The sequence below is a fragment of the Trichoderma virens genome (genome assembly GCF_000170995.1).
Source record: "Trichoderma virens Gv29-8 chromosome Unknown TRIVIscaffold_48, whole genome shotgun sequence".
NCBI classification, from domain to species: Eukaryota; Fungi; Ascomycota; class Sordariomycetes; order Hypocreales; family Hypocreaceae; genus Trichoderma; species Trichoderma virens.
The window spans coordinates 1-27,311 of NW_014013701.1; the positions used below are offsets into that span (position 1 = coordinate 1).

General features: G+C 41.5%; 9 protein-coding genes across 9 annotated transcripts; 4 read left to right on the top strand and 5 right to left on the bottom strand.

Annotated features, from left to right (window-relative positions):
• Positions 1–1,923: 1,923 nt before the first annotated feature.
• Positions 1,924–3,858, bottom strand: TRIVIDRAFT_53554 (uncharacterized protein; the record flags this gene model as incomplete). The annotated part of the gene is made up of 1 exon (XM_014100707.1): positions 1,924–3,858. One exon carries the CDS (start codon positions 3,856–3,858, stop codon positions 1,924–1,926), a length of 1,935 nt encoding a protein of 644 aa, XP_013956182.1.
• An 808-nt stretch (positions 3,859–4,666) lies between these two features.
• TRIVIDRAFT_53560 (uncharacterized protein) lies at positions 4,667–5,362 on the bottom strand (the record flags this gene model as incomplete). Its single annotated transcript, XM_014100708.1, has 1 exon — positions 4,667–5,362. One exon carries the CDS (start codon positions 5,360–5,362, stop codon positions 4,667–4,669), a length of 696 nt encoding a protein of 231 aa, XP_013956183.1.
• A 1,512-nt stretch (positions 5,363–6,874) lies between these two features.
• On the top strand, positions 6,875–8,008 carry TRIVIDRAFT_70966 (uncharacterized protein; the record flags this gene model as incomplete). Its single annotated transcript, XM_014100709.1, has 2 exons — positions 6,875–7,090; positions 7,142–8,008. 2 exons carry the CDS (start codon positions 6,875–6,877, stop codon positions 8,006–8,008), a joined length of 1,083 nt encoding a protein of 360 aa, XP_013956184.1.
• Positions 8,009–9,370: 1,362 nt separating this feature from the next.
• TRIVIDRAFT_222554 (uncharacterized protein) lies at positions 9,371–9,985 on the top strand (the record flags this gene model as incomplete). Its single annotated transcript, XM_014100710.1, has 1 exon — positions 9,371–9,985. The coding sequence occupies one exon, from the start codon at positions 9,371–9,373 to the stop codon at positions 9,983–9,985; it is 615 nt and encodes a 204-aa protein (XP_013956185.1).
• Positions 9,986–10,835: 850 nt separating this feature from the next.
• Positions 10,836–12,811, top strand: TRIVIDRAFT_222555 (uncharacterized protein; the record flags this gene model as incomplete). The annotated part of the gene is made up of 2 exons (XM_014100711.1): positions 10,836–12,719; positions 12,794–12,811. 2 exons carry the CDS (start codon positions 10,836–10,838, stop codon positions 12,809–12,811), a joined length of 1,902 nt encoding a protein of 633 aa, XP_013956186.1.
• An 880-nt stretch (positions 12,812–13,691) lies between these two features.
• On the bottom strand, positions 13,692–14,523 carry TRIVIDRAFT_78713 (uncharacterized protein; the record flags this gene model as incomplete). The annotated part of the gene is made up of 2 exons (XM_014100712.1): positions 13,692–14,109; positions 14,165–14,523. The coding sequence occupies 2 exons, from the start codon at positions 14,500–14,502 to the stop codon at positions 13,878–13,880; spliced, it is 570 nt and encodes a 189-aa protein (XP_013956187.1).
• A 1,046-nt stretch (positions 14,524–15,569) lies between these two features.
• On the top strand, positions 15,570–16,901 carry TRIVIDRAFT_53566 (uncharacterized protein; the record flags this gene model as incomplete). The annotated part of the gene is made up of 6 exons (XM_014100713.1): positions 15,570–15,713; positions 15,765–15,801; positions 15,855–16,096; positions 16,145–16,368; positions 16,419–16,549; positions 16,606–16,901. 6 exons carry the CDS (start codon positions 15,570–15,572, stop codon positions 16,899–16,901), a joined length of 1,074 nt encoding a protein of 357 aa, XP_013956188.1.
• A 3,809-nt stretch (positions 16,902–20,710) lies between these two features.
• On the bottom strand, positions 20,711–22,134 carry TRIVIDRAFT_136964 (uncharacterized protein; the record flags this gene model as incomplete). Its single annotated transcript, XM_014100714.2, has 3 exons — positions 20,711–21,192; positions 21,234–21,466; positions 21,824–22,134. Coding segments are annotated over 3 exons (1,026 nt in total), but the record flags the coding sequence as incomplete, so codon positions are not given.
• Positions 22,135–23,248: 1,114 nt separating this feature from the next.
• TRIVIDRAFT_70960 (uncharacterized protein) lies at positions 23,249–25,256 on the bottom strand (the record flags this gene model as incomplete). The annotated part of the gene is made up of 5 exons (XM_014100715.1): positions 23,249–23,937; positions 23,995–24,100; positions 24,476–24,513; positions 24,655–24,957; positions 25,019–25,256. 5 exons carry the CDS (start codon positions 25,254–25,256, stop codon positions 23,249–23,251), a joined length of 1,374 nt encoding a protein of 457 aa, XP_013956190.1.
• Between the last annotated feature and the right edge of the window lie 2,055 nt (positions 25,257–27,311).

Below are 27,311 nucleotides of genomic sequence, written 5' to 3' on the forward strand. Positions count from 1 at the left end.
TTATAATTATATATTATTATTAAAATAATATAAATTTTTAAATACAAAAATATATTAAATAATAAAAAAATAAATAAATTAATTAAAAAAAAATTAAAATTTTTAAAATATATAAATAATTATATTATAATTATTTATATTAAAAAATAAATAAAAAAAAATAAAAATTAATATTAAAATTTTATTAAAATAATAATTTTTTATTATATTATAAATATTAATAATTTAATATTTTTATAATATTATTTAAGTTTTATTTATTATATTTCATTTTTAATAATTTTTAATTAAAAAATTTAAATATAATAATTTTATAAAATATTATAAAAAGTTTAATTATAATATAAAATTTATATATAAATATAATAAATTTAAAATTTAAAAATATTTAAAAAAAAAAACTTTTTATTTAAAATTATATATTTTATATATTTTTTAAATTATAAAAGTTATAAAAAGTTTTAAAAAATTAATAAAAAAATAAACTTATATAATTTTTTTTTATAAATTAAATTAATTTTTTTTTTTTTATTTTTTTATTAAATTAAAATATAATAAATATAAAATTTAAATAATTATAGTTTTTTACTATTTTAGTATTTAAATAAAAACTTATAGAATTAATTTACTTAGTGGACGTTAATAATAAAATAAAATAAATAAATAAATAAATAAACAAATATAACGTTACTATAACTAACTAAAAACCTAAGTATCTATGTTTAAATATTACGATTTGGAATCATAAGGTTAAATAAAATCTTTTTAACAAAAATAAATTATATGCTGATATAGCTGAGACAGTCTCGGAGTTTTAAAAGGGATCAGCTTTTGCGAAGACAGGCCAGTAAAGTCTTCAGGGGTAACGATAGAAATAAGTAAAAAGTAGTTGCAACATTGGTTTGTACAAAAACAGCTTCCTCCTTCTCCACACTGTTCAAAATTTCAGCGCAGACTGATACGTTATCTATAAGAAATATCTACATATCAGTTTTCAGCTTTGCAAATCGTAAATTTAAAAAGTTATTTACAATACTAAGCTTAAGGAAAATACTACCTACCTAAGTCTACTGTAAGAGACATGCTACAAACCCCTACTCTCGCTTTTCTAAAGAAATTGCAGTAGGTAAATACAGCCATTTTTAGTTGCACAATCAGCAAATACGTATTGAGAAATACTTAAAAGTATTCTTTCCTGCTAAATTTTGAAAAGAGTGTATAAAAAGAGGAAGCTCTTTCTGCGTAAAACAATAGTTCTTTGCCCACAAGCATTAGACTTTGGCCGGTTGAATATCGGTAATCTTATTCAATCAAACATTAGTCGGTTAATTATATTGCCGAAGTAGCTGCTGCATCTATCGTCAGACTAACGAGAGATATATTCAAAACTAACGTAATAAAGAAGCAGATGTAATAAGCAAGCTGATAGGATAAGTAAGTGGATGTGATAAGCAAATGCGCGCAAGAATATATTGGCCCTGTTATCCAGGTATATCCTCTTAATTATACCTTGAATCTGAAAATAAAAGCTTTATGCTTTAACTAATTTCTTTTATATTTATGTAAAATTTATCCTATTATATTAACCAAGTTAAAAAGCTACTTATTATTATATAGTATAGTTTTTATTAAAAATATTTTTTATGTAGTATTTAAACATTATTATTTAGGCCTTTTAATATATTACTTTTAAGTTTAGTCTTAAACTTTACTAAGTAGTTATAATTTCTATCCTTTTGCCAGTAGTACAGCCTAAATCTTTAGAGTTTAGTTTAATTAGCTAGTGCCAATTATATTAAGCTATAGATTAATTATGGAATTTAAACTAAAGGCCAGGGTATATCCTTTTATTAAACCAGGTGTTACAGTATTAAACTTTTTATTTTAATATTAAATTTAATCTTTATATTCAACATAGTTTAGCTAAACTAACACAGGATTCCAAAGAATAGTTGACTCTTCATCGGTCCGCTCTGTACCACAAGAGTAGCACTTCTTCCAATCAGGACGAAGCACAAACCATGAAGAGCAATTTGAACACGGGCGTGCAAAAGTGTCTTTAGTTTCTTTCTCTTCTAAGTAGTTGAGACGGTTATCGAAGCGGCGGAACAATCCACCCCATCGGAGGTTGATACAGCCCGACTCAAGGGTAGACTTCTTGATGCTGTCAGCGAACTCAATCACTTCTTGCACAATATGATCGGGCACAGCATCCTTCAGAGGAATAGGTGCGAGGAGTTCAATGGCCTTACGCGCCACAATATCGTATGCTGGATTTATAGCTCCATAGCACCAATTTGTTGCGTAATCAACGAATGTCTCTGGTGTTAATGTGTAATTCCCCTGGATGCGCCCCCAACCTTGAAGGGCGCTAGCAATATTTTGCCAAGCAGCTGAAATTTGAGCGCCCAGCCTTGGATCACGAAAGCAGACATAATTGAAACAATTCATCTGATTCAGCGCAGGAATTAGACGTTTGGCATATGCGTCATATGGGGCCATTGTTTCGCGAATTGAGAGCTCAGCGGCCTCTGGGTTAGCGTTCTTTGCGGCGTCGAACGCCTTGTGCGTGAGTTCAGCAGCATATGTTGAAGTAGACAGGCCAACGTTGATGCCCGGGGACCAAAGAGGGTTGGTGAAGCCACACGCATCACCAATAGAAATCCAACCTGGACCAGAAACAACAGGAGACTGGTATGTTAAACTCTTGCGGATGTACCAAGTTGTACCTGGGCCGTAGTGATCTTCTATGAGCTCAAAGTTGCTCATAAACTCTTTAATAAGAGGGTATTTTTCCACAAAATAGTTGAACCTGCGCTCAGCTTCTCTGGTTCCGTATGCAGACATGTCTTCCGGGTACTCGACATCGTTGCGCACCGCAAAGCCAAGGCTTGTGATCCACCGGTAATTGAGTCCGAACATCTTGGCTAGCTCATCTGTGCTTGGAATTTGGTCGGCTGGGACACCAGACTCAGCGCAGTCGAGTAAGTAAGTCATCATGTCCATCAAATTGGCCGTTGGGCTGCCTTCCCATGAGAGCAAACGGATGACCCAGATCCAGCCTTCAGGAAAACAAATGTGATTGGTATTGCATGATTCATAATGCGGAAAGGGCATTTTACTTGTATCCTTTGGATTAGTAAAATATCCCCAGAAGGCGTCATAATTCCATCCTTCAAATCGGTGAATGGGAGCATTTTTAGAGGCTACTCGACGAAAGCGACCTGTTGCATCAACCAAGATCGAGGATTGAATTGAAGTCTCCGGCGTATCATTAGATTTGCCCTTGGCAATCCCGATATTGCACTTATTGAGACCACCATCGACTGTGGTACCGTCAAAATTAACTTCAGTTCCATGATACACATTTACACCGCTTCGTTGCGCAAGTAGTGTAAATAACAGCTCACTGGTTGGTCGCTCAATTTGGAAACCGCTTAGAAGGGTGCCGGCTGTGCCGTTGATGACAAAGTCTTTGAATTTTCCTTGGTTCTCTCGATCAAGAAAGTAGAAGCACAGTCCATCCTTGAGGCCAAAGATGCGCAAGAGATACTCAGCCGTGAGGCCATACATCTTGCACCACATGGAAAAGACAGGAAGAGTGCTTTCGCCAATTTTATATCCAGGTTTCCTGTTTTTTTCGACAAGTAAAATCTTGAGGTTGCCTGGCTTGTGCTTGGCGGAGTGGATAGCGTATATGAGGCCATGAATACCGCCACCAGCAATGACAACGTCAGACTCTTTGGGAAGACTTGAGCCTGCTACATTGTTGGAATTGAGAATCTGTGAATCACTCAGATTATTTGCTGCGGCCCTTTCAGCAAATGTATGCTTTGGGACGGGCGCTGTGGCGGCCATGACAACGATGATGATGCAAAATGCTTAATACTAAAGCGTAGGGTTAGGTTAAGGCAGTTTACGGTAACTAACATGACTTTTATATCTTTGATTATGTAGCAGATGATCTTTTGGCAAAACAGGGTATAGTGAAACCCAGTCTCTAACTTTCACAGCTGCCTCATGTTTGCTATCATGCTCTAGCGTTGTATAGGGAATCTGGTAACGCAATGGAGTTAGCAAGTTTCTGACCGCAGTTTTGTGACCGTAGTTTTCTGACCGCAGTTTTCGGACCTGCGGGTTCCGTCATATCGTCAAGCCAAACAGGGAAAATATTAGGCCAGTCGCAATTGTAGCATTTACTATGACAAAATCAGCTAATTATAATGGATCTAGCTCTTACGGCAGACCAGATTATAACATGACTGCATTTTTTCTGATAGCTCTTACGTTCCATTATACCGTAGCGCCAACAGGGCAAAAGATTAACCAATAATGGCAATTGTAGCAATTATTGCAACATAACCAGCTGCTTGTAAAGGATGTAACTGTTACGAAGGACTAGGTTGTAACGACTATATTTTTTTCCTACTGTAAATTTTTTTAACTGCAAGTAGGACTGTATGTAACGTTGTTAACCTATGATTACAACTAACGTTTTAGTTGTGTAGTTACTTAGGTAGTGATATTTCTTGAATAAAACTAAATACAAAATAATTGGGGTATTGCGTATATTAATTTGATAAGTTATACTCTATATTTTTTTTAAAAAATATTTATTAAGTGATTTAGTAGTATTGTATAAAAGTAGTTTTTCCCAGACAAAATACTATGCTCGAGGCCAGATACACGCGGAGTACCAAGTGACTGCATGCTCAAGTAACAACTCCGTGCCATCATCCACTCTAATGGCTTTATCCAAGATCATGGCGCAATGCAGTGAATGCTCATGGGACATCAAGTCGGGTATTGGTCGCCCATCATTATAGCTCAAATGCAGAATTTCCCACGAATACAGGCAGTGTTTGTAGTGAAACTTGCGCTCTGTCCAGACCTCAGTGTACATTTTGAGGATGTTAGCATCATCTGGTATCGGCTTTGTCAGATTGGCGTCCGCCCACCACCGTATCGGTCCATCCTTTCTCATCATGGTAGCGTGCTTTTCATCCAGTTCAGGATCATAGCACTCGGGCGGCTGCCAACTGAAATTCATGTAGTCGAAGACGCAGCCACGGGCAATTGCCTCAGTTGAATTGAATCCACATCTCCCAGATTGCCCTGGATCAAAGCCAGTAACTGTGGCAGGATGCCGTTTTGAAAGTTTAACGGATTGTATTATAACCGTTATGCCGAGAGCGAGGATGATCAGTCCCCCGATAAATGGTATCCTCAGACGGCTAGAGCGATACCATGGAGTTGCCTCTTTCCATAGCGTGACAGAATCACCATCTCTCGATTCTTCGTCAATCGAGTTCAAAAGCCGCTCCCCAGATGGGTCTGGTTTTTTCTCAGCCTCTCTGCCCATGTTAAAATGTTCTGATTGATGTAAAGCTGACGGCAGACGTAGCAGGATAAGTATGTGCTTTGGAAAAATGAAAATCTGATGTAGGTGAGCGAGGCTACAATAGCGGAACGAGAAGGGGTAATATATCACACTTCTAGGCTGCATACAAGGACGTGACTAGTCTCGCTTGTAACTACGTATACTTGTATTTCATCATCAGGTGAATGCTGCTTCTGCCTTGCAACAATTCTCCATTTTTGTGTAATGCTGCATACAGAGGTCTATGTCTAGGTCCATGCTGACAGTAACACAAAGCATTCTGCAAGATAAGTTATTTTCTCCTTTATAAAAAAAAAGCTGTGTTATTATAATTTCTTTTATAAATACCCTCTAAGTATAATTATATACTATGTATTATATTTATTAAAGTTATTTAAATTATTTTTATGATTTATTGATAAAACATTGTATAAAAATTTTAAAACTCAATTATATTAATTTATTTTATACATAATTTAATTTCAAAATTGATTTATATATTAAACTATTTTTTTATAATATTAAATTTTTAAAAACGTTATATATATATATATATATAATATTTTAGAAATTTTAAAGTATTTATTAAAAATTATAATTAATTATAAAAACCTTTATTAAAACTTATATTAATAAATAATTTTACTTAAGTATACTATGTTAAAAAAAAAGATATAATTAAAGTAGCAAAAGGTATTGGCAGTAATAGTGTTAACAGCAACAGTGTTGTTATTGATGCCGGCGCAGGGTGCCCAGGGTGCAAACTAAACACATAAGACAGCACCAAGCCGCCAAGCTTTACTAACTAAGCGCTTTGCAAAATAACTGGGACTTGAGAAAGTACACAGTACGTACATTTTAAGTGCAATAAATGCCTCGCGTTACTGCTTTTGTTATGTTTATGTAAGTACATACTCAATTTGCAGTCCCTGTTTTTTTTTTTCCTTTTGTAATCCGCTTGCTAATAGTAGTAACTCTTTACCGCCTCGTTTGCCAGGGATAGCAGCCAATCAGAGTAAAATAAGCAGATACTTAAATTGGCTGATTGCTTACTTACGCTTAACATTTGTGGAAAGTCGCCGTAGATCCACCGTCTTACTGCCGATTCTCGAGGTGCATGTTGTCCTATACTCTCACTATCCTAGTCATTTACAATTTTTTTGGACCATAAGCCGATAATTAGTCTCTTCTGAACCTCGTTGTCTTACGTTTAGTTGCACTCTCCGCAGCATAGTCGTAAACATGGATAAGGGTCAAAAAGACCGATCCTAGTTTAACTAAAGGGATACGATTTAGCTAACAAAAGTAGTGGTATAGTTTTAGTTTTAGTGATAAAGATAGGGGTAATGGTTCGAGGAATACAACTAGAGATTTGGCATTATCAATAAAGTCACCCGTAATCTTTTGCACGAGCATACAAGCTAATTTGAACACTTCCTGATTTCCGCCTTATCAACAGCCTTCAGTTAATTTCGACTCTCTAAACAACGCAAAATGGGTGCCTCTCACTATACAACTGAGGAGAAAGAAGCAGCGTCTGTCGAGATTCCATTCGACATGCCGGTTATCGACTTCGCCGGTTTGTGTGGATCTCCAGAGGAGCGTGCCAAATGGCTGGACGAGCTGGATAGAGGTTTTCAAACTTATGGGTTCGTCTACTTGTCGAACTCGAGTATTCCAGAAGAAATGGTAGAGGAGGCATTTGAATGGGTAAGTAACGGCAAGCTAGTTTGAGCTCAATGGCAGCTAAATGTGTAACAGTCAAAACGTCTCTTTGCTCTTCCATTGGAAGTGAAGATGAAAGCCAAACATCCAGCATATGAAACACCTTACAGCCATCGTGGCTATGCTCCTCAAGGTGTTGGACATACTGTCCAGCTGCTCTTTGACCCTGATGAAATTGAAAAGACAAAGATTACAGCTCCAGAGATTAAGGAGACCTTCGAGCTGGGTAATAGTATGCCGGATAGTGAGTTGGTGGCCAATAACTGGATTCCAGAGGCCGATCTACCTGGCTTCCGCGCATTTCACGAACGCTGGTTCGTTGCCTGCACGGAGCTCTCGCAGAAGCTGCAACGATGCCTGGGTGAGGCGCTGAAGCTTGAAGATCCAGACTTGCTCTGCAAGCAAGAGTCCAAATATGACGCCCATATTAGCCTCATGCACTACCCTGAAATGGCCATTGAACCACTCCATTCTGGGACTAAGCACCGGCTAAACGAACACTCAGACTATGGCAGCCTGACGATGCTATTTCAAGGGGAGGTGGGAGGGCTCGAGGTACACGATGGTGAAGCTTATAGGCCCATCGTCCCCAAGCGCGGGACCATCATCCTCAATGTTGGAGATATGCTCGAGCGCCAGACAAACGGCCGCTGGAAGAGCTCTTTGCATCGCGTTGTTGCACCTCGTGAGATCATGATGCGGGATGACTTCGAGCTCAGTGGTACTGTGGTCGATAGATATGCCATCGTCTATTTTTGCCAGCCAAATGCGGATGTCGTCATAGATACTTTGCCGGGATACGAAGTGCCGGGCAAGTGGAAGCCGAATATGATTGGAGATTGGAACGAGAAAATGACAAGTCTTCAGTGGCTGCATAAAAGGTACACAGCAGAGTTTTACTAGATGGAGATATGGATGAAGATAGGGATGATACACTGAGGGTTCTTGGATGCTCCTATTCACAATTTTTGACTGAGTCTCAGGCTATAGTTGGGCTCGTAAAAACGCTGATGAGATTGCTTAAGATGATGTTAGTAGTCAGATAACCGTATGTTAAACCTCTTTTTACTATGTACAGTATCTTCATGAAAGTGCACACTATTAGTACTGAGTAGTGATTTACATATCTAAAAACATCACAATACTGCGTTGTAAAAGCCAAGTATTTTTACCCTTGTGATGTGCTAATAACGCTGTGATATTGCGGCCCGATCAACTATGTTTACCACGGACTGTGATTCTCAACCCGAACTTCTATGTATGGTTAGACAAAGAGATATGGCGCAATCTATGCGTCTGATTGAGTGGAGTCAGTAAAACTCATCTCCGGCACTTGAATTAGTTTACCGATATAACTCTGCCGGCCACTTAGTTGTAAGACGATTGAACTAGCGGTAAGATTATGTTCTATGAGGCAAACCGGAGGTTCCGAGTTCAGAGGATGCTACGTGTACAATCTATTCCACACCCAAGTTAGTACACATGAAATAAACTACGCTAGCGAGATGCGTAGTATCCCGGCACCTTTAGAAGAAATGATGGGATCTCGCTTGTACGAATGCGTAAACGCTAATGCTTACACGACAAAGAGACACTACAGCAGTATCTTACTCTTACTGGGATCTAAGCGCCTAAACTTATAATCCGGCTAAGCTATATCATCAAGTATGCTGTATGCATTTATCTATCCACAGTTAGACTATTGATATAAAACTAATACTTGTTGGGTGTGATACTACATCTCTGACATGAAGTTCCCAGCCATAAAATCCTGGTAAGGCATTTGATTGGTATACGAAAGCATAGGCACTTTTGTCAGACACTCATACGGAGTACTACCTACGTAAAGGGCTTGTCAATGACAAACTATGAGCACTCAAACTTAGAACTTACAGACCGCCACTGGAAGCATGGGTCACCTTGGTCGAGTGATCAGAATTTTCACAGACCGCCATTGGAATCATGCGTCACCTTGTTCGAGTGGTTTCAAGCTGCTTTGCAACTGCCTCTTAGTAGGGCCAACTGTAAGGCGAAGACTTACCGTACAGTCTTGGCACTCAACGCCCCACTAAACGTTATACCAATAGGTAATTGTATCTTAGAAAAGAAAAGATATACTTACCATGTCGAGTATGAGAGCTCTATATAAACCGTGTGTAGTTCTCCAACACTCCTGTCAACCCATATCCTATTATCATATCAGTTTAATAGCCAATCCTGAATACTTTTCACAAGTAAACCACTTTTTACCAATAAGACAACATCATGAAGTTCAACTCCGCTGCTATTGTAGCCATCTTGGCCTACACCACCTTAGCTCTGCCAACGCCATCCCCAGGCAAAACCGATGTTGGCAAAGTTGATCTTGAGAGCCGAAATGGCAAGATGGATGTCGGCAAGGTTGACCTTGAACGACGAAACGGCAAGATGGATGTTGGCAAGGTTGATCTTGAACGTCGAAACGGCAAGATGGATGTCGGCAAAGTTGATCTTGAGCGTCGAAACGGCAAGATGGATGTCGGCAAGGTTGACCTTGAACGACGAAACGGCAAGATGGATGTCGGCAAGGTTGACCTTGAACGACGAAACGGCAAGATGGATGTCGGCAAGGTTGACCTTGAACGTCGAAACGGCAAGATGGATGTTGGCAAGGTTGATCTTGAACGTCGAAATGGTAAGATGGATGTTGGCAAGGTTGATCTTGAACGACGAAACGGCAAGATGGATGTCGGCAAGGTTGACCTTGAACGTCGAAACGGCAAGATGGATGTTGGCAAGGTTGACCTTGAACGTCGAAATGGTAAGATGGATGTTGGTAAGGTTGATCTTGAGCGTCGAAACGGCAAGACAGACGTCAGCAATGTCGAAGACAAATATTAAGAAAGCCCATAGTTTGCAATATACTTAAAGCCTCTCCTATAATAAACTATAAACCTACTGTACTAAGTGAACGCTGTAAGTTGTATCAACTGCACACGACTTCTTTGTGATTGGTTAGTTTATCCGAGGATAACCTGAAGTCTGCCTACCCTGTAGGCCTATTGTCGAGACCATAAAGATTGGGTCGTAACACTATAGTGAAAATAGAAATACTGTTTAAATATCCCCTAGGCTATACACTTTTTATTTATATATATTTAAATAAGTGAATATAACTTTAGCTTAACCTAGCTTATATACTAGTTAATATATAATTTTATAAATAAAAATTAGTTAAAACCTAAATATTATTTATAATCTATTTATTTTTTATTTTGGAATTCCAGACCTAAAAGAACTGCTGACAAATTTGGCAAGCGCGGAGGTGGCCGCCTCTGATCTAAGAAAGGCTTTGGAGAAAACAGATCATTCGCGGGCTGACATAGCCGCTTATATAACCCAGCTCAGTTTAAAATTGCAAAACCCAACTAAGGCTTAGAAAAGGAGAAGACCAAATCGAATAATCTGGATCACGAGTTGCTTGACGCCACGCACATGGTCGCGAAGAGAATATAGCTTGTAATAAAGCGCATGCAAGGATGATTTACTCCTACGAGCATTTGGCCTTTTTTTGTAACATTATTTAACCATCTTGCGAGCGATTCGACAATGTTGAAAGGGCTTTCTTGCTCTTTACTAGACTATTCTGCAGGGGTTTGAAGCATCCAAACCATCTCCTTAACATTTCAAAGGTGAAGAGTCGCTCCTACCTCAATGTGATCTCTACACTGTCTATACATCTATTTCCACCATGTCACGCACCTCATTCAGCGACATTCCGCTTCCCCTAGCCCGCATCATTTGTGAGCACCTTGCGACGTCTCATAGGCCAAGCCTATACGCATTTGCACTAGTTAACAAGTCGTGCTACAATGCTGCATTTGCGCTGCTCTTCCGCCGCATTGTTCTACGGGTGACCGAGGGAAGTCGCCCGGAGAGGTCTGTTCAACAGCTTTGCCAGGTTCTTGAGCGAACAAATGGTTTTCGGTTCGTCCATCATGTCGTTTTGGGCGGATTTGGCCGCTGGGAGGAAGAACACGACCAGCTAGTGGAGAATGATATGCAGAGTGACGCTTGCAGATACCCATTTGGGAATACGGCAAATGAAGACGAGGAGGATGTAGAGCCAATCAACATTGCAAGAGTTGAGGCTCAATGGCAAAGAAGCTGGTATGTGGATGATGACGTGTGGGATATGCTCGCAGACTTTATCCCTGATTTACCTGGCCTCTCGGATGTGATTTTCGACTGCTCAACTCAATATCTGCCCCGTCTACTCCGTGTTTTACACCAACACCGTCCTCAGTGCAGACTACATCTGGGCTCCTTCGATATATACCGTCCCGACGGGAGCTTAACGCCCGCTGAGCAAGTCGAACTCATCACATCGCCACTCCTGCACACAATCTACCTTCGAGATCGTTCACAGGAGGGTTATGGGCCGGATGGCACTCCAACATACGGCGCGGACGCCGTGCGACGTATTATTGCCGGGCTGGCGCCGAATTTGAAGAAAGTAGCTGTACTAAATACACATGCGGGCTGGTCACCAGCACTCGCGGAGGCTCTGGTACAGGAGCGACCGGCATGGCTGGGTTTCGCACTCCCAGATAACGAGATAACCAAGCGAACCAAGGGCTCACTAGATTACCTGCAACTCGTCAGCTTTGAGCCTCTCAACGATATTCGTGAGTGGATGTCGTGTATCAACGATTCTACATTGCGCGTGTTAAAACTTGAGCGACTCGTTAGCGAAAATGCCCTTAGATATCTTGCCACAGAATGTCGCTTTCCCAAGTTGGAAACCTTGGTCCTGAACATGGTGACCACTAACGTATCGTCTCCTCTGCTTAGAAGCCTATGGAGTGCTATGGGCAACTTCCTTCTCACTTTACCTCCTTTACTTGCATTAGGTCTTCCAGGAACGACGAACAGTACGCTTTTACGGCCAGTTTTTGAGCACCATGGCGCGTCGCTGCGGACGCTGTGGCTTTCTGGCGAGACGGCTTCGCCCAAACTCATCAAGCACCTAGTGCAGAGTTGTCCCTCTATTTGCAAGCTGGGACTTCAAATACAGCGCTCCAAGGGCGATGCCACAGAAGTTACTACATATGCTACGCTCGGATCGCTACCAAAGCTGCAGGACTTGTCCCTGACCCTGGACTGCTCTGATACTCGCGTCTTGGCTGAGCAAGAAGGGGATGACGATCCCGATGCCAAGTTAGAATCGCCCAACGACCCATCATTTGACGAGTTTGACCAGCAGATGCTGTTGGCACAGCTTGACTATTCCCGCTATCAGCGTAGGGGCCACGTACGTGACGCATTCATCAACTGTGCCGTCGATGGAGACCTCGCACGTTCCATCTTCATTGCTGTTTCGTTAGGAAAAGACAAGGGTGCAAGTTCTCTGCTGCTAAGCAGACTGAAGATTAGGGTTACGGGAGGATGCAATTTTGGAACGAACCGAAGTGATTACATCCTGTCTATTGTCGTCAACGAGCTATCACGTTCATGGATCGTTGAACGCAGCCCCAGAGAAGTTAGAGATGGAGCACGGGAGTTAACAGTCTATGAGTGCACGAGCAAAACTCAGCAGCAACACCCATTGCGAAGTGACGACCTTGATCCAGAGGTATATAAAATTTTTCAAAGGATTTGGTCGACGAATGGTAGGGATGGTGAAAGCTGGCGAAAACGGTGGCATAGTTTACCCCTTTTGAGTGATACATCCTTGGGGGCGGGCCATGTAGAAAATAGTCATTGTTAATCTGATATCATTTTTAAAAACTGTCATTGGTGATTAGTCAGACTAAACCTCGGCTGCATACATAAACATAATACTTTCTGTAACGCCTTTATGAGTGGTTATCCAAGTGATAATTAAGTAATCAATATTTTGAACTTATTACAAGGATTAAGAAAATAGATAGGAAGGTACTTAGCTAGATAACGAGCTATGTTATGGCGTGGGTAAACCCTTGCTTAATAGATATTAAACACGGCAGCAATAATAAGCCTCCCCTCTGTAAAGACTTGGAACTGGCGTTAAAGGATATATGCAGCAGCGCTGTCGCAGCCAAGGTTACAGGAATGTCTATTAAACTGGAGCAGGAAATTCTTGAATATGTAATAAGCTGACTTAAGGAGCTTGACTGCCTGAATGGCCTGATTATTAATGAGCTTCTGACAGGAGGCAGGGCCAGCAGTGCTGTATACGCCAGCCGCTTTATTAATGGTGAACTGTGGCGAGGAATGTTGGAAATCGTTCGGCGCCGTCTCGGCCCTGGCCACGTCATGTGTTTCCGGAACGCTCATGTGAAGTCGCTCCTTGGCAGCAGGACCTGCCAAACTCGACTATCCCTTTGAAGCTGGCCGCCGTCAAACCTCTCCAGCGAATTCACAGTAAAAGTATGTCAACCACATTTTTACGCCGGTCACACCACTCGTTGACCGATATCTAGCGGTAACCAGTTTCAGGAGTTAGCTCCTTCTAATATATGCTGCACTTAAGAAAATTTACCTTCGTTACAGGGATGGGAAGGTGTACGCTGGGCTTTGTATGTAGGACTGAGATGCATAGCATACATCATTTGGAAATGGATTAACGAGGGCAATTGCCGGCTCTATTTTGGCATTTTGGTAGGAGTGAAGGACAGAAAAGAGAACTAGAAGCTGAATCAGTTGACTAGTTTCGGTACACACCGCTATTAATTCGTATTCGCGAATGGACCGGGCCCTTTGCGAATCACACCTATCCGCCACTGGCCGTGAACATATACGTTATATATATTTAATGCCACAGAGCATCGTTCGGCTTGATGCCCTTCTCCTTACAGTGATCGTAATACAGCTTAGCAAAGCTAAATATATCCAGTGTGAACTTCAAGCTATCATCATCGTTGAGGAACTCAATGCTACCAGTAATGGTAAACACAATGTCGGTGCTGTCCTCGACGGACAGGGTATGAATAACGCCAGGATTTTCGCATACCCAATCTCCTGGCCGAGCAACCCAGTCGTATCTACAAGTAGACCGATTAGCAAAGTCGCAATATACAAGAATTGGGATCAACATACTCCTTATAGCCCCATTCTCCTGACATGGTGATAGCAGTAACGGTTCCACGGTGTCGGTGCTTGCCCAAGCTCGCAGCCACCTTTGATCGTAGCCCGACAACGAAGGTACCGGTCCTGTTCTCCATACGCATGGGCTTCAACTCGATGGGGCCGATCCATGGGAACCACAGAGTATCGTTCTTCTCGTTGATATAGACATCAGGGGCACTGTATTTGTCGACAAATGCGATCTCGGAGCGCTCGTGCTCGTTCAAGGCGGATCCATCAGCCTTGGGTCGCTCCGGGAGCTTAGAGACAGGTTCAGGAACGAGATCCAGGGTGGTATTAGAGTGAGCCATTATAGATATGTTCGTTATGTTGTGCAGGAGGAGTGAAGGTGAGTTGGACTGAATTGTGAGAAGGTTTAAGTCGAGGGGGCACCGGCACCATTGGTGCGCCCCTACCTTTGGCGACTGAATTGTGAGATAGTTGCCAAGCGTGCCACGGCCCGTTCCTCACGGATGGGGCTGTGCGATTCAAAGACCCTGAGACAAATAATGGCGGGGCCGAAGAGCGGGGGATGACTATTGATGTCAGGCGATTGGTTGAATATGCTGGCGTCGAAACGCGTTGGCCGCGGTGTATGTTCTTAGCCTCGGCCAGGCCGCCATTTTGAGTCTTAGACTGACCTGACGTTCCGGGGGGTAGCTGTGAATCCGCCCGCCCACATACAAAATTCTACCCTAAACTGCTAAATCACATTACTTTCAAAAGCCCGTATATATTGTATTAAATAGCGAAGCACCTTAAAGAGAGACATATATTTGGTGTATGCTATTTTTTTATAGCCTCTGGGGGATAACTTTGGTAATGTTATCTACCGATGGTTAAAGATAAATTTCATAATGTAACGTACGAAGTTCGGGCTATGTATTAACATTGAGTTAATGTAATTTTTCTTTGGCTGTATGTCTGGTAGTTTTTGCGCCCTACATGAGACAACTTACTCCTAATTGGTTAGGTAACAAAACCTATGCTAAATTCATCTTACTTATACTATTGGTTCCAGGATAATAAAAGTTCCCTTTGCTATTGAAATTAAATTAGTAAAATTTATTCTTATGCTGTTGGTTCCAGGATATGTAACAAAAGTTCCTTTTGTTATTGAAATTAAATTACTAACATTTATTTTTATGCTGTTGGTTCTTAAATCGCTCAAATTACCCTTCATGATGAGTAACTAATGTTAACCTCTACATATTTTGTTTCATCCTCTCGCGTTAGGTTCGTTATCTCGTTTGCTCGTCCTTTTTCCAATTGAATTAATGCTACCCTGTGGTTCTCGACGGACTGAGTGAACTCCAATAAGCTTAACTCTGACTTGGGGGTTGTTTCCGTGTTATTGATTTGATCTTGCGTGGCCAAGATGGAGTCCAGACAGACAGAACTTTGGGTCGTGCTGTTTGTTACCTTTGCCGCTGCCGTAATCATCACAATACTTCGTCTGCTGAGTCGAAGACTCAAGAGGGTTCCACTCTCGTGGGATGATTACTTTGCACTCTGCGGGTTTGTAAGTCACTGCTGTTACCGTATCTCATTTTGCAATTGCTAATTCTTCCAGGGCGTTTCGATTGGTTGGATAATCATTATTCCCTACTGTAGGTTTTTCACGTCGACCAACACCGATCAAGTCGCTGACCCAATTCGTAAGGGGTCAACCACGGCCTCGGACTCCACATCGCCGATATAGTTGCTACCAAGGACGTAACGTTGGAAGATGCGTTATTCGAAGGAGAACTACTGCTCTTCATCGCCGAGCTTTTCTACGCCTTCGGTCTGTTCCTCGCCAAAGTTTCCATCTTGAGTCTGTACTGGCGCATGTTCAGCGTCACGAATATCAGACTTCCGATTCAAATTCTATTTGCATGTTCTTTAGTTTGGATTATCTTCCGAGTACGTACCCTCATACTCAACTTGGGAGTCAGGTCTAATTATTGCTAGACTTTTATGGGTATCTTTCACTGCGTTCCTGTCGAGGCATTCTGGGATTCCAATGCCGCCGGGTACTGTGCCATTGAGGACAAGAAGTTCTTCTTTGGTACTACTCTGGTCCACGCTGTCATCGACATTGCTATTTTGATCTTGCCTATGTGGCAGATTTCACAGCTACAGCTGCCCATGCTGCAAAAGGGTGGCATTATGGTCATGTTTACTTTTGGCTTTTTGTGAGAGATGTTACGATACTGCTTATTGATGTAGTTGCTAAAAATTGTAGCATTTGTGCGGCCGCTATCAGGTTGATTGTGGCCGCTAGAGTGTTCGACGGTACATCGCCCGATCTGACGTGGAACATCTGCGATATTGTGATTTGGGCAACAGTGGAGGTCAACCTGATCAATGTTTCTGGTATGTGTCGATCTCATTCCTCGCTATAGTCAATGAGGATGGCTAACTCTCTATAGCTTCGCTTCCTACGATTCGACCGGCCTGCATGTACATCTTTACCTGCACACACCCACGAACACGGACCGAAGCCAGCTTAGGCAGTTACCCAAACACCTACGGTCGAAGCCAAACCAAGCGGTCAATCCGGCTCGACCCCATCGGTAAGTCATCCCTCAACGATGAATCCAGCTCGACACACCATCTCGCCGACTTAGACGACGGCGGTGGTCGCTGCTCAGTATCCGACTTTGAAAGTCACGCATTCCATCGTCTGCGACCGGCCGGCAACAAGTATACTTCGACTGTTACATGACAAAGTGCCGGTGGAGGCTATTCTCAATCAAACCCGAATGGCATTCTCGTTAAAAATGAGACAATAGTGCACGTTTCCAAACAGTGATCAACCGAATTGAAAGCAGGCGTAAACTAATATTAAAAGATAACATTTGTATACTTTGTAAAATAAAGTAATTGATAGAAGTGTATATTTATATATTAATAAACTATAGTAAAGTTTATTAAAGATTTATATATTTTTATAAAATAGTAAAAAGTAAATATAATAAACTGTTTATTAATTAATTAATATAAAGGAAATTTTTATTTTTTAATTTATTAGTTATTAAAGTTAAATAATTTATTAACTCTTTATAATTATTTATATAATTAATAAAAATTAAATTTTAAATATTAAGTTAAACTTAAATAATTTTACTATAAATATAATATTTAAATTTATATTTAAACAATTTTATTATTAATTAATAAAAAAAGATTAAAATTTAATTTAATTACTATATTAATAATTAATTATTTAAGCTATTTAAGTAAATACAAAAATATAAATTTATATATTTAGTTATATATTTTAAAATTAATACTAATTTTTATTAACTTAATATTAATTAATATATTAGTTTTATAATTATTTAAAAGCACTTATTATATAAGCTTATTATTATCACTATAAAAACCAAGTTATAATAACTCTATTAAAGTAATTGAAAAATAAATATATTTTATTATAAAAGATTATAAATAATATATAATTAATTATTGTAAACCTAATCTATACTAAAGTAAATGTTAATCTAAGGAGGCCAAGCAGCAGGACGAATCATCCCTGGCTCATCTTAAGGTTAACGCAAGGAAGTTCGACGAATTGTATCAGAAGTACCTCAACAAGATTAAAACCAAGGATATCATATACAAAATGCGTGACGCTTTTGCTAATATAATGGATGCGATTCAATACGAAGATAGACTGGTCATGGGGTACAACAACTGTCAGCCCCGTCGGCTACAGCTTCAGGCGGGTCAAAGCGGTGTACGTAATAGTAAGCTTCAACTCACGGATTCAGCAACCGGTCTACCCGACGATACAGAACTCCAGTTAAATAGTACCTTCCTTATCAAGGCTGAGTCAGATCTCAAGAAGCGTACCTTTAAAACTTTATATAAGGCAGCACAGAACTTCAATTATATCGTTCTAGCTCCTACCAGTGGGTTTCATTACTTAGAACCTTTACAATCGTTTTCCAGCTTAAATGCCACTGTACTCAAAACTGGTGTCGAGACTTACTTACAAGTAGAAGACATCAGCACCTTTAAGGCAAACCGCAGCTCTTCCCAGAACACGCAATCCACCATTAAACTCCGGCTGACGCACAAGGACGTCCCAGAATGGTTCCGCAATGTCCTCAGAGAACTGGCCCAGGGCAGGCATCCTGCTAAACCTTCACGTCGATTAACCGTAACTCTCTCTGCCTCAGAGCCACCTGAAGATTTTAATAAAAGCTACTGGGATATTCATCTAAAAACCTTGAGATCTACCTCCCTGGCGCAGTACAAAAGAGTCACACACCTGCTAGCACAGAACATCACAGTACAACCACACATCACCACAGCGATCCGAGCACGGGTATCATCGGCATGTAAATACATACCCCGGGTCTCATATCATACAAAGATGGGTCCAAAAAAGCTGTTATCCACGACTTATAATTACCACCGGCCAGGACGGCATTCGCGTTTGACTACGCTACGGAAAGTAAGGATCAGGAGCCATTTAACGTTATTACAAGTCCCTATAATTTCAATAAACATATGAAATTTGCATAAGTAACAGCCCTTAATTAAGTATTTATACAATTTCCTATATATTTAAAACCAAATCAATATATTTTCTCTATACACATAGATAGCTAGAATCAACTGCTCCTTTTATTTCCGTAGCTATACCAATTGGTCCTAGTACTTTATGTTACGTTCCATTATACTATAGCGCCAACAGGGCAAAAGATTAAGCCAATAATCGCAACAGTAGCAATTATTGTAACGGAACCAGCTGCTTATAAGCGATCTAACTGTTACGGCGGACCAGATCGTATAACAACAGTCCTTGACGCTTAGTTTAACATAGTGGATTTTAGCGTAAGTTATATTTCGCAGCCTCAGCAGGGTAGTGATGCGCAGCTGGGTTTGTTTCTCTCCGAAATAGGAAGTTGTATGATAGTAAGGCTTAAACTACATCCGGTAGACTCTACCATAGATTGGTTGGTAGGTATAACCCAAACCTATTTTAACTAAGTCCCTGCGACAAGGGAAAGGCTGGAACTATAAGTTTGTATTTCATTAAACTATACTCTTTATAGAATGTATACCAAGATATATTACTTACTAGGCCGTTATTTCTTATTGTACAGGTAGATCTATTAAGAGGTAAAAATATATATAAAGCTCTTAGGCAGCCCGTAATGCTTTTCAAACCAGATCAATTCCACTAATACTTAACAAAGGCACATTAATTCCCACACGTCAAAAATTCTCAAAATGAAATCGGTTTTTATCATCTTAGCAATGGCGTCTGCTGGTCTCGGTGCCACAACTCCCGCCCATAATGCCGGTTTGGCTCGCGCTGCTATCCCAAGTATAGAAAACGTTTATTAATATACGTGCAGGTAGGTTGACACACGAAACCATTCGGGACTTCATATTAACATTATACTAAAAACTGCAAATGTAATGCAAGTGGCTCCCGCAAGGGCTTCTCAGGCGACAGCGGTTGCATGCAAATCAATAGTTCAATTCGATCTCTAGGCCTCACTAGATCCGGTACCAAGCAGACCACATGCTCTGTCTTCACTAGCTCGGACTGCTCAGGAGGGGTTGCTCAAAGCGTTGGTGTTAGTTCCGGAACTTACGCTTGCACAGCCTTGAACCAGAACTCCAACAGCATTCGCTGCTACTATAATGCTTAATGTTGGCCGATCAATTTATATGCAATCATATCATTAAGTTGACATTTTGGGGTTGCGCTCGGATTATTCTCTTCTATGGTGGACTATAAGTACTAAAGCTAGATATAGTATTCACAGTAGTGAATTACTTTATTCTACACTTTCTAGACTTTCGATTTATATTAAAAAGTTTTATAAGTTAGTTAACAGTGCAAACCACTTTGCTAGTTAAATTAACTAAATTTTTCAAATATTTAACCCTATTTTACGTAAAAGACAATATAGTGCCCCAAGGGACCAAAGTTGCATTAAGTCAGTGTAATAAGGAAGTGTTGCATTTAGGCACACTGGCAATAGTACCATTTAGCCTTCGGAGATACAAGCGTCTTACCCCATGTAGAGGTCCATATTAGGTCTGAGGCAGATGAGGTGCTCCTCGCCCACGCGGGGCGGCTCAGCGTCCTCGATATATGCATGGATAGCTCCAGGAGGCTTTCTCACAACGGCGTTGAGCCGAAAGCCAAGGTCTTGCGCAATGGCTTTAATACAGCCAATGGATTGTCTATAACTGAAGGTTGAATCCTTTACCCAGAAGGGGCCTGGGCAGCATCAGCATCATCGTCGAGGCTCAGTCTTCACTTGGCATCATCTCGCCGCGTATGACTTGTGCGCCGATTGACGTGGATTGAGTTGATGGTTACCCCGGTCATGGATACGTCGAGTAATATGATTACATCAAGGCTTTTCGCACATGATATCCCATTGATCCTGAACTTCATTCTACTACAGTCCCCCCATATAATTTAGATCCTGTTCGCGATTCAACACTATTCCAGCTCATCGAGTTACGAATTGTCCGATCTCGAAGGGGTCTACAGGCCTTTCACCGCCTGTAGAGATCCGCGAGCTCCTGGCAGGCGCCCCAGATGCGTCGGCGGTTTGCCAATCCCATCCAAGGTGTGCCCACTCCGTACTGTGGGACCGTCATCCACTCGAACCAGAGATATAGTGCTTTGTAATCAAGCTCTTGCGACTGGGTGTCGTTGATGATATGTTGCAACTCTATGGCGGCCCATGGCATATCATTGTAAATGAACGCTTTCCAGAAGCCGTTATCGCGAGCCGCATTAAACACCGGCCAGGAGGCAGTGGAGAGTGCCAATATTGCCTCCGCTGGCAGGTATCGAGCAATTTGCCAGACGAGTTCGTTGGACAGCACATGGAAGGGATCCGATATTCTCTGCTGCTCATCCTCTAGCACGAACTGCCGTCGCACTGCCAGGTCGTTGCTGGCTATTTTACGTTGAATGAATGCCTTCACCACGGGGCTAAATACTGGCTGTGTAACCGTATACTGTTTCAATGCTCATCAGAACCTCGAATTGTCCATTAGAATCTCTTTGGACATACCTCCTCGCCAGGAATCCGCTCCCAAAACTGTTGGCCGCCGTTGATGTCGCCATGGCTTATGGCCAACGTGTTTTCGAATTGCTCCGACAACCCGATCATGATATTGTATAACGCGTCCTTGTCGATCTTGCAGCGGTTCTCGGAACCAGTGAGCGCCCTAGACACAATGTCGAAACAACATTCATGAATGGGGAACACGACCGGTACGTCTCCTTCCATTGCCCAGAAGCTATGTAAAACCTGCAAGTCAGTCATGACCTTCGACGATGCGACGGCGAGGAGGGGTCACGGGACCATGGGAAAGACGTCTCATTAGATGGCTGATTTGGATCTGATGAAGGCCCATTAGTACGGCCCAGACGCCACATACATCTATGGATTAAGGAAAACATCCATGGGCTTACCGCTCCCCGGAGAAACCTTGGCCCGTCCCTGGCTAGTTGTCAGGTGGACTCGGCTCCATGTCCAGGCGGGCTCCGAGAGCAGAACTTACATAGTCTTCATATTTGGCCGGGCCGGAAATAAATGCCCTGAATGTAGGTGAATCACTCGTCTGCAGACGTATTCGAGCCTAGAATTAACTCACCTGCCATTCCCCATCGCCGCAGGGTTGAAGCCGAGACACCGGACATTACTAAGCCAAGTTGTATCGCCGAGGAGCTCTGGATCATAGGCGTGATCGTCATCCGCGGTGTTCCAATAATCCCGCCCCTCCCCCTCTTCCTCGAACTCGTCGTCATCATCTGGACTCGCAAGTTCCTCGCCCAACTCACGCGCCCTTTTCTGTCTCTCAACCCGTGCTCGGCGCCTGGCCAGGAATTTCGGAGACGTTGATCCGACCTCGATGTTGGCGTTGTCCAGCGTAGCGCCGCAGATGGCACAGTAACAGTCAAACGATCCCATATTTTGAGTGGATGGATGGCAGATCTACCAACCTCGTGTCTAGTGAAAGAACTGGCCATTTGTGATTATCGTACTGGGAGAAGGTAGCATTTATATATCTTATGCTATAAAAGACTACCGGACCCATTTTAAATGGGGTCATTTTATGTTAGGTTGACACCAGGGAAATGTACTCTGTAATTGGTGCCAAAAACGACGAGAGACTGGGTGTGGCGTTGTATGTATGTATGTATGTATGTGTATTTTCCGTCCAGCGGCCACTACCTAGCTCAGGTCCCTGAGAGGGAGTGCAGTACGTGCTGGGCTACTGGGAGTCTACAGGCTACTTACCGATACAGGTTGTAGTGTGGCGGCCTACGTGACGCCCAAGTGAAATGAGAACCCCTCGCGTCATCTGCTCCTTGGTAAAATGTAGGCCAGGACTATGCGCGCCGATTCACTTTGCTAGGGACACTGCGTTAAGGGAGCCGTGTGGCTGATTTGTTCGTCAGCCACACCATTTCTACCACGCACGAACTACAACAAAGTTCTCATGCTACTTTACCTGCGAAACACAATGCTTTACGAAAGTCAAGTCAAATGGTCGAGCGGATTCTCGTTCGCACAAGGATCTGCAAAATCAGGACAGACTCACAGCTAAGCAGATCCGGTGAAAGCTCAACCCTAGGACGCTTTCGTCGACCAAATTACATTCCGCACATTGATTACAATCTTCACCGTTTCCCCTGCCACCAAAATTTGACACGGCTGAAGGTGTGAAAGTGACAGCCTGTCCACGAGAGCTCCGGCGTTTGCGTTTCGGCGGGCGCTCTAGCTCCTCGTCGTCAATTTCCCATGCTGAGCGCCGCCTCCGCACGCTAGCTTGCCTCCTGCGACTAGTTTGCCGCAGGCCTATCTGCTTGCCCGGCCCAAGGATGACCGTCTTGTTTATGATTGTGCCTATACTACATAGGTAGTCTTGGCAACTGCCGTCTGACCTTTCTGGCACTCACGACGTAGTTGATGAACTGCCATGCTCTCAGGGATGGGTTGTATGTTACTCCTCGGGCGTCTGCGAAGGCTTGTTGCGATCTTCGAGTCGAGAATTCGGCGGTATGGGTTGCGCGAATTAGACTCCCTCGGGTGCCACCGAGGGTGGACATCCCATCTCATCAAGAATATCCCTGCTTCCAATTTGATATAGATTGTATGACGGCAGAGGATCCCCATTTACCAAGAGATAGTACATCTTCGTTACAATCTCCGATCGGCTCGGGCTAAGGACACTACTCGGTATCGATTTTAAAGCACGGCGTTGTTCCTTGGCGAGCAGATCGAGTCCTGGCTGGGACATCACCATGCGAAATTCTCCCAGATATTCTGACCCAGGGCCAGAGTATGACCCTGCGGTCAGTACTTCGCCTTGCGAGCAGATATCGATGAAACCCCGCTCCTGATCGATCAGCATACCCTCAATCGCCTCAACAAGCCTGTATAAATGGCACGTTCCGTTCAGCAAATAGCTTTGGACATTGTTGTTGCTGGCCTCTATGCCGGAGGTCACCCTAATGCCGAAATTGTGATATTTCTTGATGAAGCAATGAGCCCACTGCGCACTTAATGGCAAATAGGTCTTATAAAGATACGCTAAAATGGCCCTTTGATCATTGAACTCTTCGCACAGGCGCACCCATGCCTTCTCGTGCTCTTCTTTGGTCTGTACAAAGGCCACGAACTTCCATAGCTCAAGGACACCACGGTAGCTATATGGCACAGGTGCGGTGCTGTCGTTCTGTAAGGCCGGGTTACTATATCTCCCTACTGCGGGTATAGCTTGCTTATCCCTCGAAGCAAACGCTAACTGCGTCTACTCACTTTCAGAGCTACCAACATCGCTATGGCCCACCTCCTCCGAGTCCTTCAACCTTCGTTTAGCATTGAGATGAACGTTGGAGTCGATATGGTGGATATTTGTTGTTGGCTATCGGGGAATTGGCTATCCAATGCTGCTTTCATCTACTGATCGTAGTCAGTGATAACAGCTAAATCCCATGTCTCTCGGTCAGTTGTCTAATCCCTTCTGCAAGGAATTGGAATCCTTCACGTCTCTCGTTATGGATCAAACCGAATGCGGCATTATAGACGGATTTCAGGCAAGTCCAAGGAGGAAGGGGAAGGGAGGGAGGAAGGGAGAAAAAAGGGGGGACGCGAGCTGGAAGAGCTCTCGAGCTCCTCTGGATCAGTGGCGCTGGGTATGATTGGTTAGTCAAGAGTGCAAGCCGAGACTCCTCGGGCTCAGCCCGTTACAGAGAGTCGGCAAGTCTAAAAGATGATATTGTTCTACACTGCCACTTACTGTTAATGGCGCATGAGTTGCATAAAAATGCTCGCAAGCTATGAATCACCAGGAGAAGATGCCTCATCATTATCGATCTTGCTGTATATAGTCTATGGTAGCGTCTAAAACCGTAGATGGAAGGTATTCCCACTCCTATGACCCTAAAGCTATAGCTAATACCAAAATAATTCCAGTACAAGCCCCGTAGCTTAATCTTCTTGACGGTAGAGCAAAATTCTTCTCGGCAGAGGTAGACGGCGAGGGTTCAGAAGGTATAGATGTTTTCGATGGTTTTGTTACAGAGCCAGATGAAACGCCAGTGTTCGAGATAATGAACGGTTCGCTATGAAAACTCCCAAAGACTCCAGCTCCAATAGTTCCATTCTGAATGATCGAGAAGTAGAAGGTGTCTCTCTTAGAGAGGTCAAATGCTGGGTTGCCGTTCTTTCCGCTTAGATCCACGGTCCATGGGAAGAGATGAACATATGGATCCAAATTTTCTGGAAAAAAGTTAGTAGTAGTACTAAAAAAACATATATAAGTCTGTTCTTGCGAACATACGTGCATCTGGGAAAGGCAAGGGAATCGGATTGCCTTCCTGTGTGAGCCATAGACCCACAGATTTCCATGTCGTCTCCCACTGTACTACTACGCTCGTCCCTTCATATAACGTAGTAGAGATACGACTCGAGCTGCCATTGGCTTTTGCAGGGTAGACGAAATAATTACCATTGTCCGCAGCAGCAGACGCAAACAGGTATGAAAACAAGATGATGAGAACTGGGAGGAGTCGAGCCATCGCAGAGGATTGGAGAGGTATTGAGCGCGGGCCGCAGTGAGCTTGTGACTAAAAGTGTCGCCTTTTATTCATGAAGCGCCAGTCAATGAAAACAATTCCACCCCATGGACTATGCAAAGCCGGAACATTTTCGATGCTGTCACTAGCCAGAGTTGGTTATTAATTTACGCCAAATGGCGGCAAGAAGGGGTCACTTTAATTAGAACGGTGTCTCGCGTGGGGCAGACTCGCACTACGTCTATACAATATTGCCGTTATACCCGGCGATGGCGCGTAACTATGAATTTACCAAGTGTCATCCAGTGGTCCTGTAGGGACTGCTCCAGGGGCTCGGCTCCACTGCCATATAATCACGTGGAAATATTTTGGTGGTGTCTTTATGAGCTTTTGCCTTTCTGTCAGGCTGGTTGATGCTAGAATGTGTGTCTGTGTGTCTGAGGCATAATCAGCGATGAAGTCGGCACTCACTTACTTATTACCTGGCTAGCAGCGTGCCAGATGATTGCGCGGGTACCTGCGTGAAGGTGCTGGTTCGTGCGTGGGGTTGATGCCTTAGATTCTTGCGGCTCTAGAAGCGTTCTGGATGGCGAAGCTGTATCCCACATCAGCGATTTGTCTCCGACGCAGCGATTAAACTTCACAAGAACACCTTCCGACAGTCTATGGATGACATTCCTCACCTGTCTATGCTGTCCACCCAACCTCCAAATTATTAGGTGGTCTTGATCTGTACTGTACAGTACAGCAGGGGTTGTCACTGTATATTTTGGGCGCCCGCGGCTAATGTTAATGACCTTATGCAACAGTTTTGCCGCCAGTATATATTCCTTATGTTGCAATATGCGTGTGAGTAAAAAAAGGGAGTCTGCAACTTGAGGTCTGCCGTCCTAGCTATATAAGCCTCTGCGGATCTTAATAGAGTGAGCCGCTAACTGCTAACCCTCTGTTTTATTCACTATGCTTAGTAAATTTAAGCCAGTGGTAATAATATCCCTACTGCGCTTAGGATACTGTAAGTTAGCAATTTGCTTTTGTGTTAGACTTTGGAGTTGCCAGCAGTTACGGAATGCCTTAAGTACCCCATTTAGCTGCTTAGCCTGCAGATATATCATTGCTCAAATTACTTCTGTTTAGGCTATATTGCTTATATTATAAGTTTTGTGCATTGCAGTAAGCTCCTACTGAAACGGTGCTTAGGCGCTGTAATAAAATATTTATGGACTGCCCTTTGCCCTATTGGCTATTATACTTAGTGCAGCAGTAGTATTTAATATCAAACAGGTTATAATATCATTTAAGCTTATATTACAAAAGTAATTAAATAAAATAACTATATTATTTAAATTAATTTCTGTTTATTTATTGATTATAATATTTTAATTTTTATTTTTAATATAAAATAAAAGTTTTTATTTTATTATTTTACGTTAAGTTGTATTTACAGCTTAATAAAAATGTAGCTTATATATATACTAAAGTAAAAAAATAAAAAGTATAGTTTAATATATATAAGGGACTTTATATAACTTAATAAATAATTAATATTTTAAAGTAAAAGAAATAAACTTATTATAATTTAACTTTTATAATTATAGTAATAAATTTATAAAATAAACATTTTTAAATTAAAGTTAGTTTACTTAATTAATTAAAAGTAAATTATTAAATTATTAAAATAATTTAATAATTTTATAATAAATTATTTAAAAAAAATAATTTAATATAAAATTATTTGAAAATTAAAATAATTTAACTTTATAAATTAAATATATAAATTTATATTTATATTATTTATTTAAATAACTTAAATAATTAACTATTAATATAATAATTAAATTAAATTAAATTATTATATTTATTAATTGTATAATATTTATAAAAAATATTTATAATTACTTTAATTATTTATTAATATAAACTTAAACTAAAGTATATTTTTTAAAAGTTTATATATTAAGAAATAAATATTTAATTTATTATATATTAGTAAATTTTATTTAAATAATTACTTTAAATTTATAAATTATAATAAATTAAATTTATAATAATTATAAA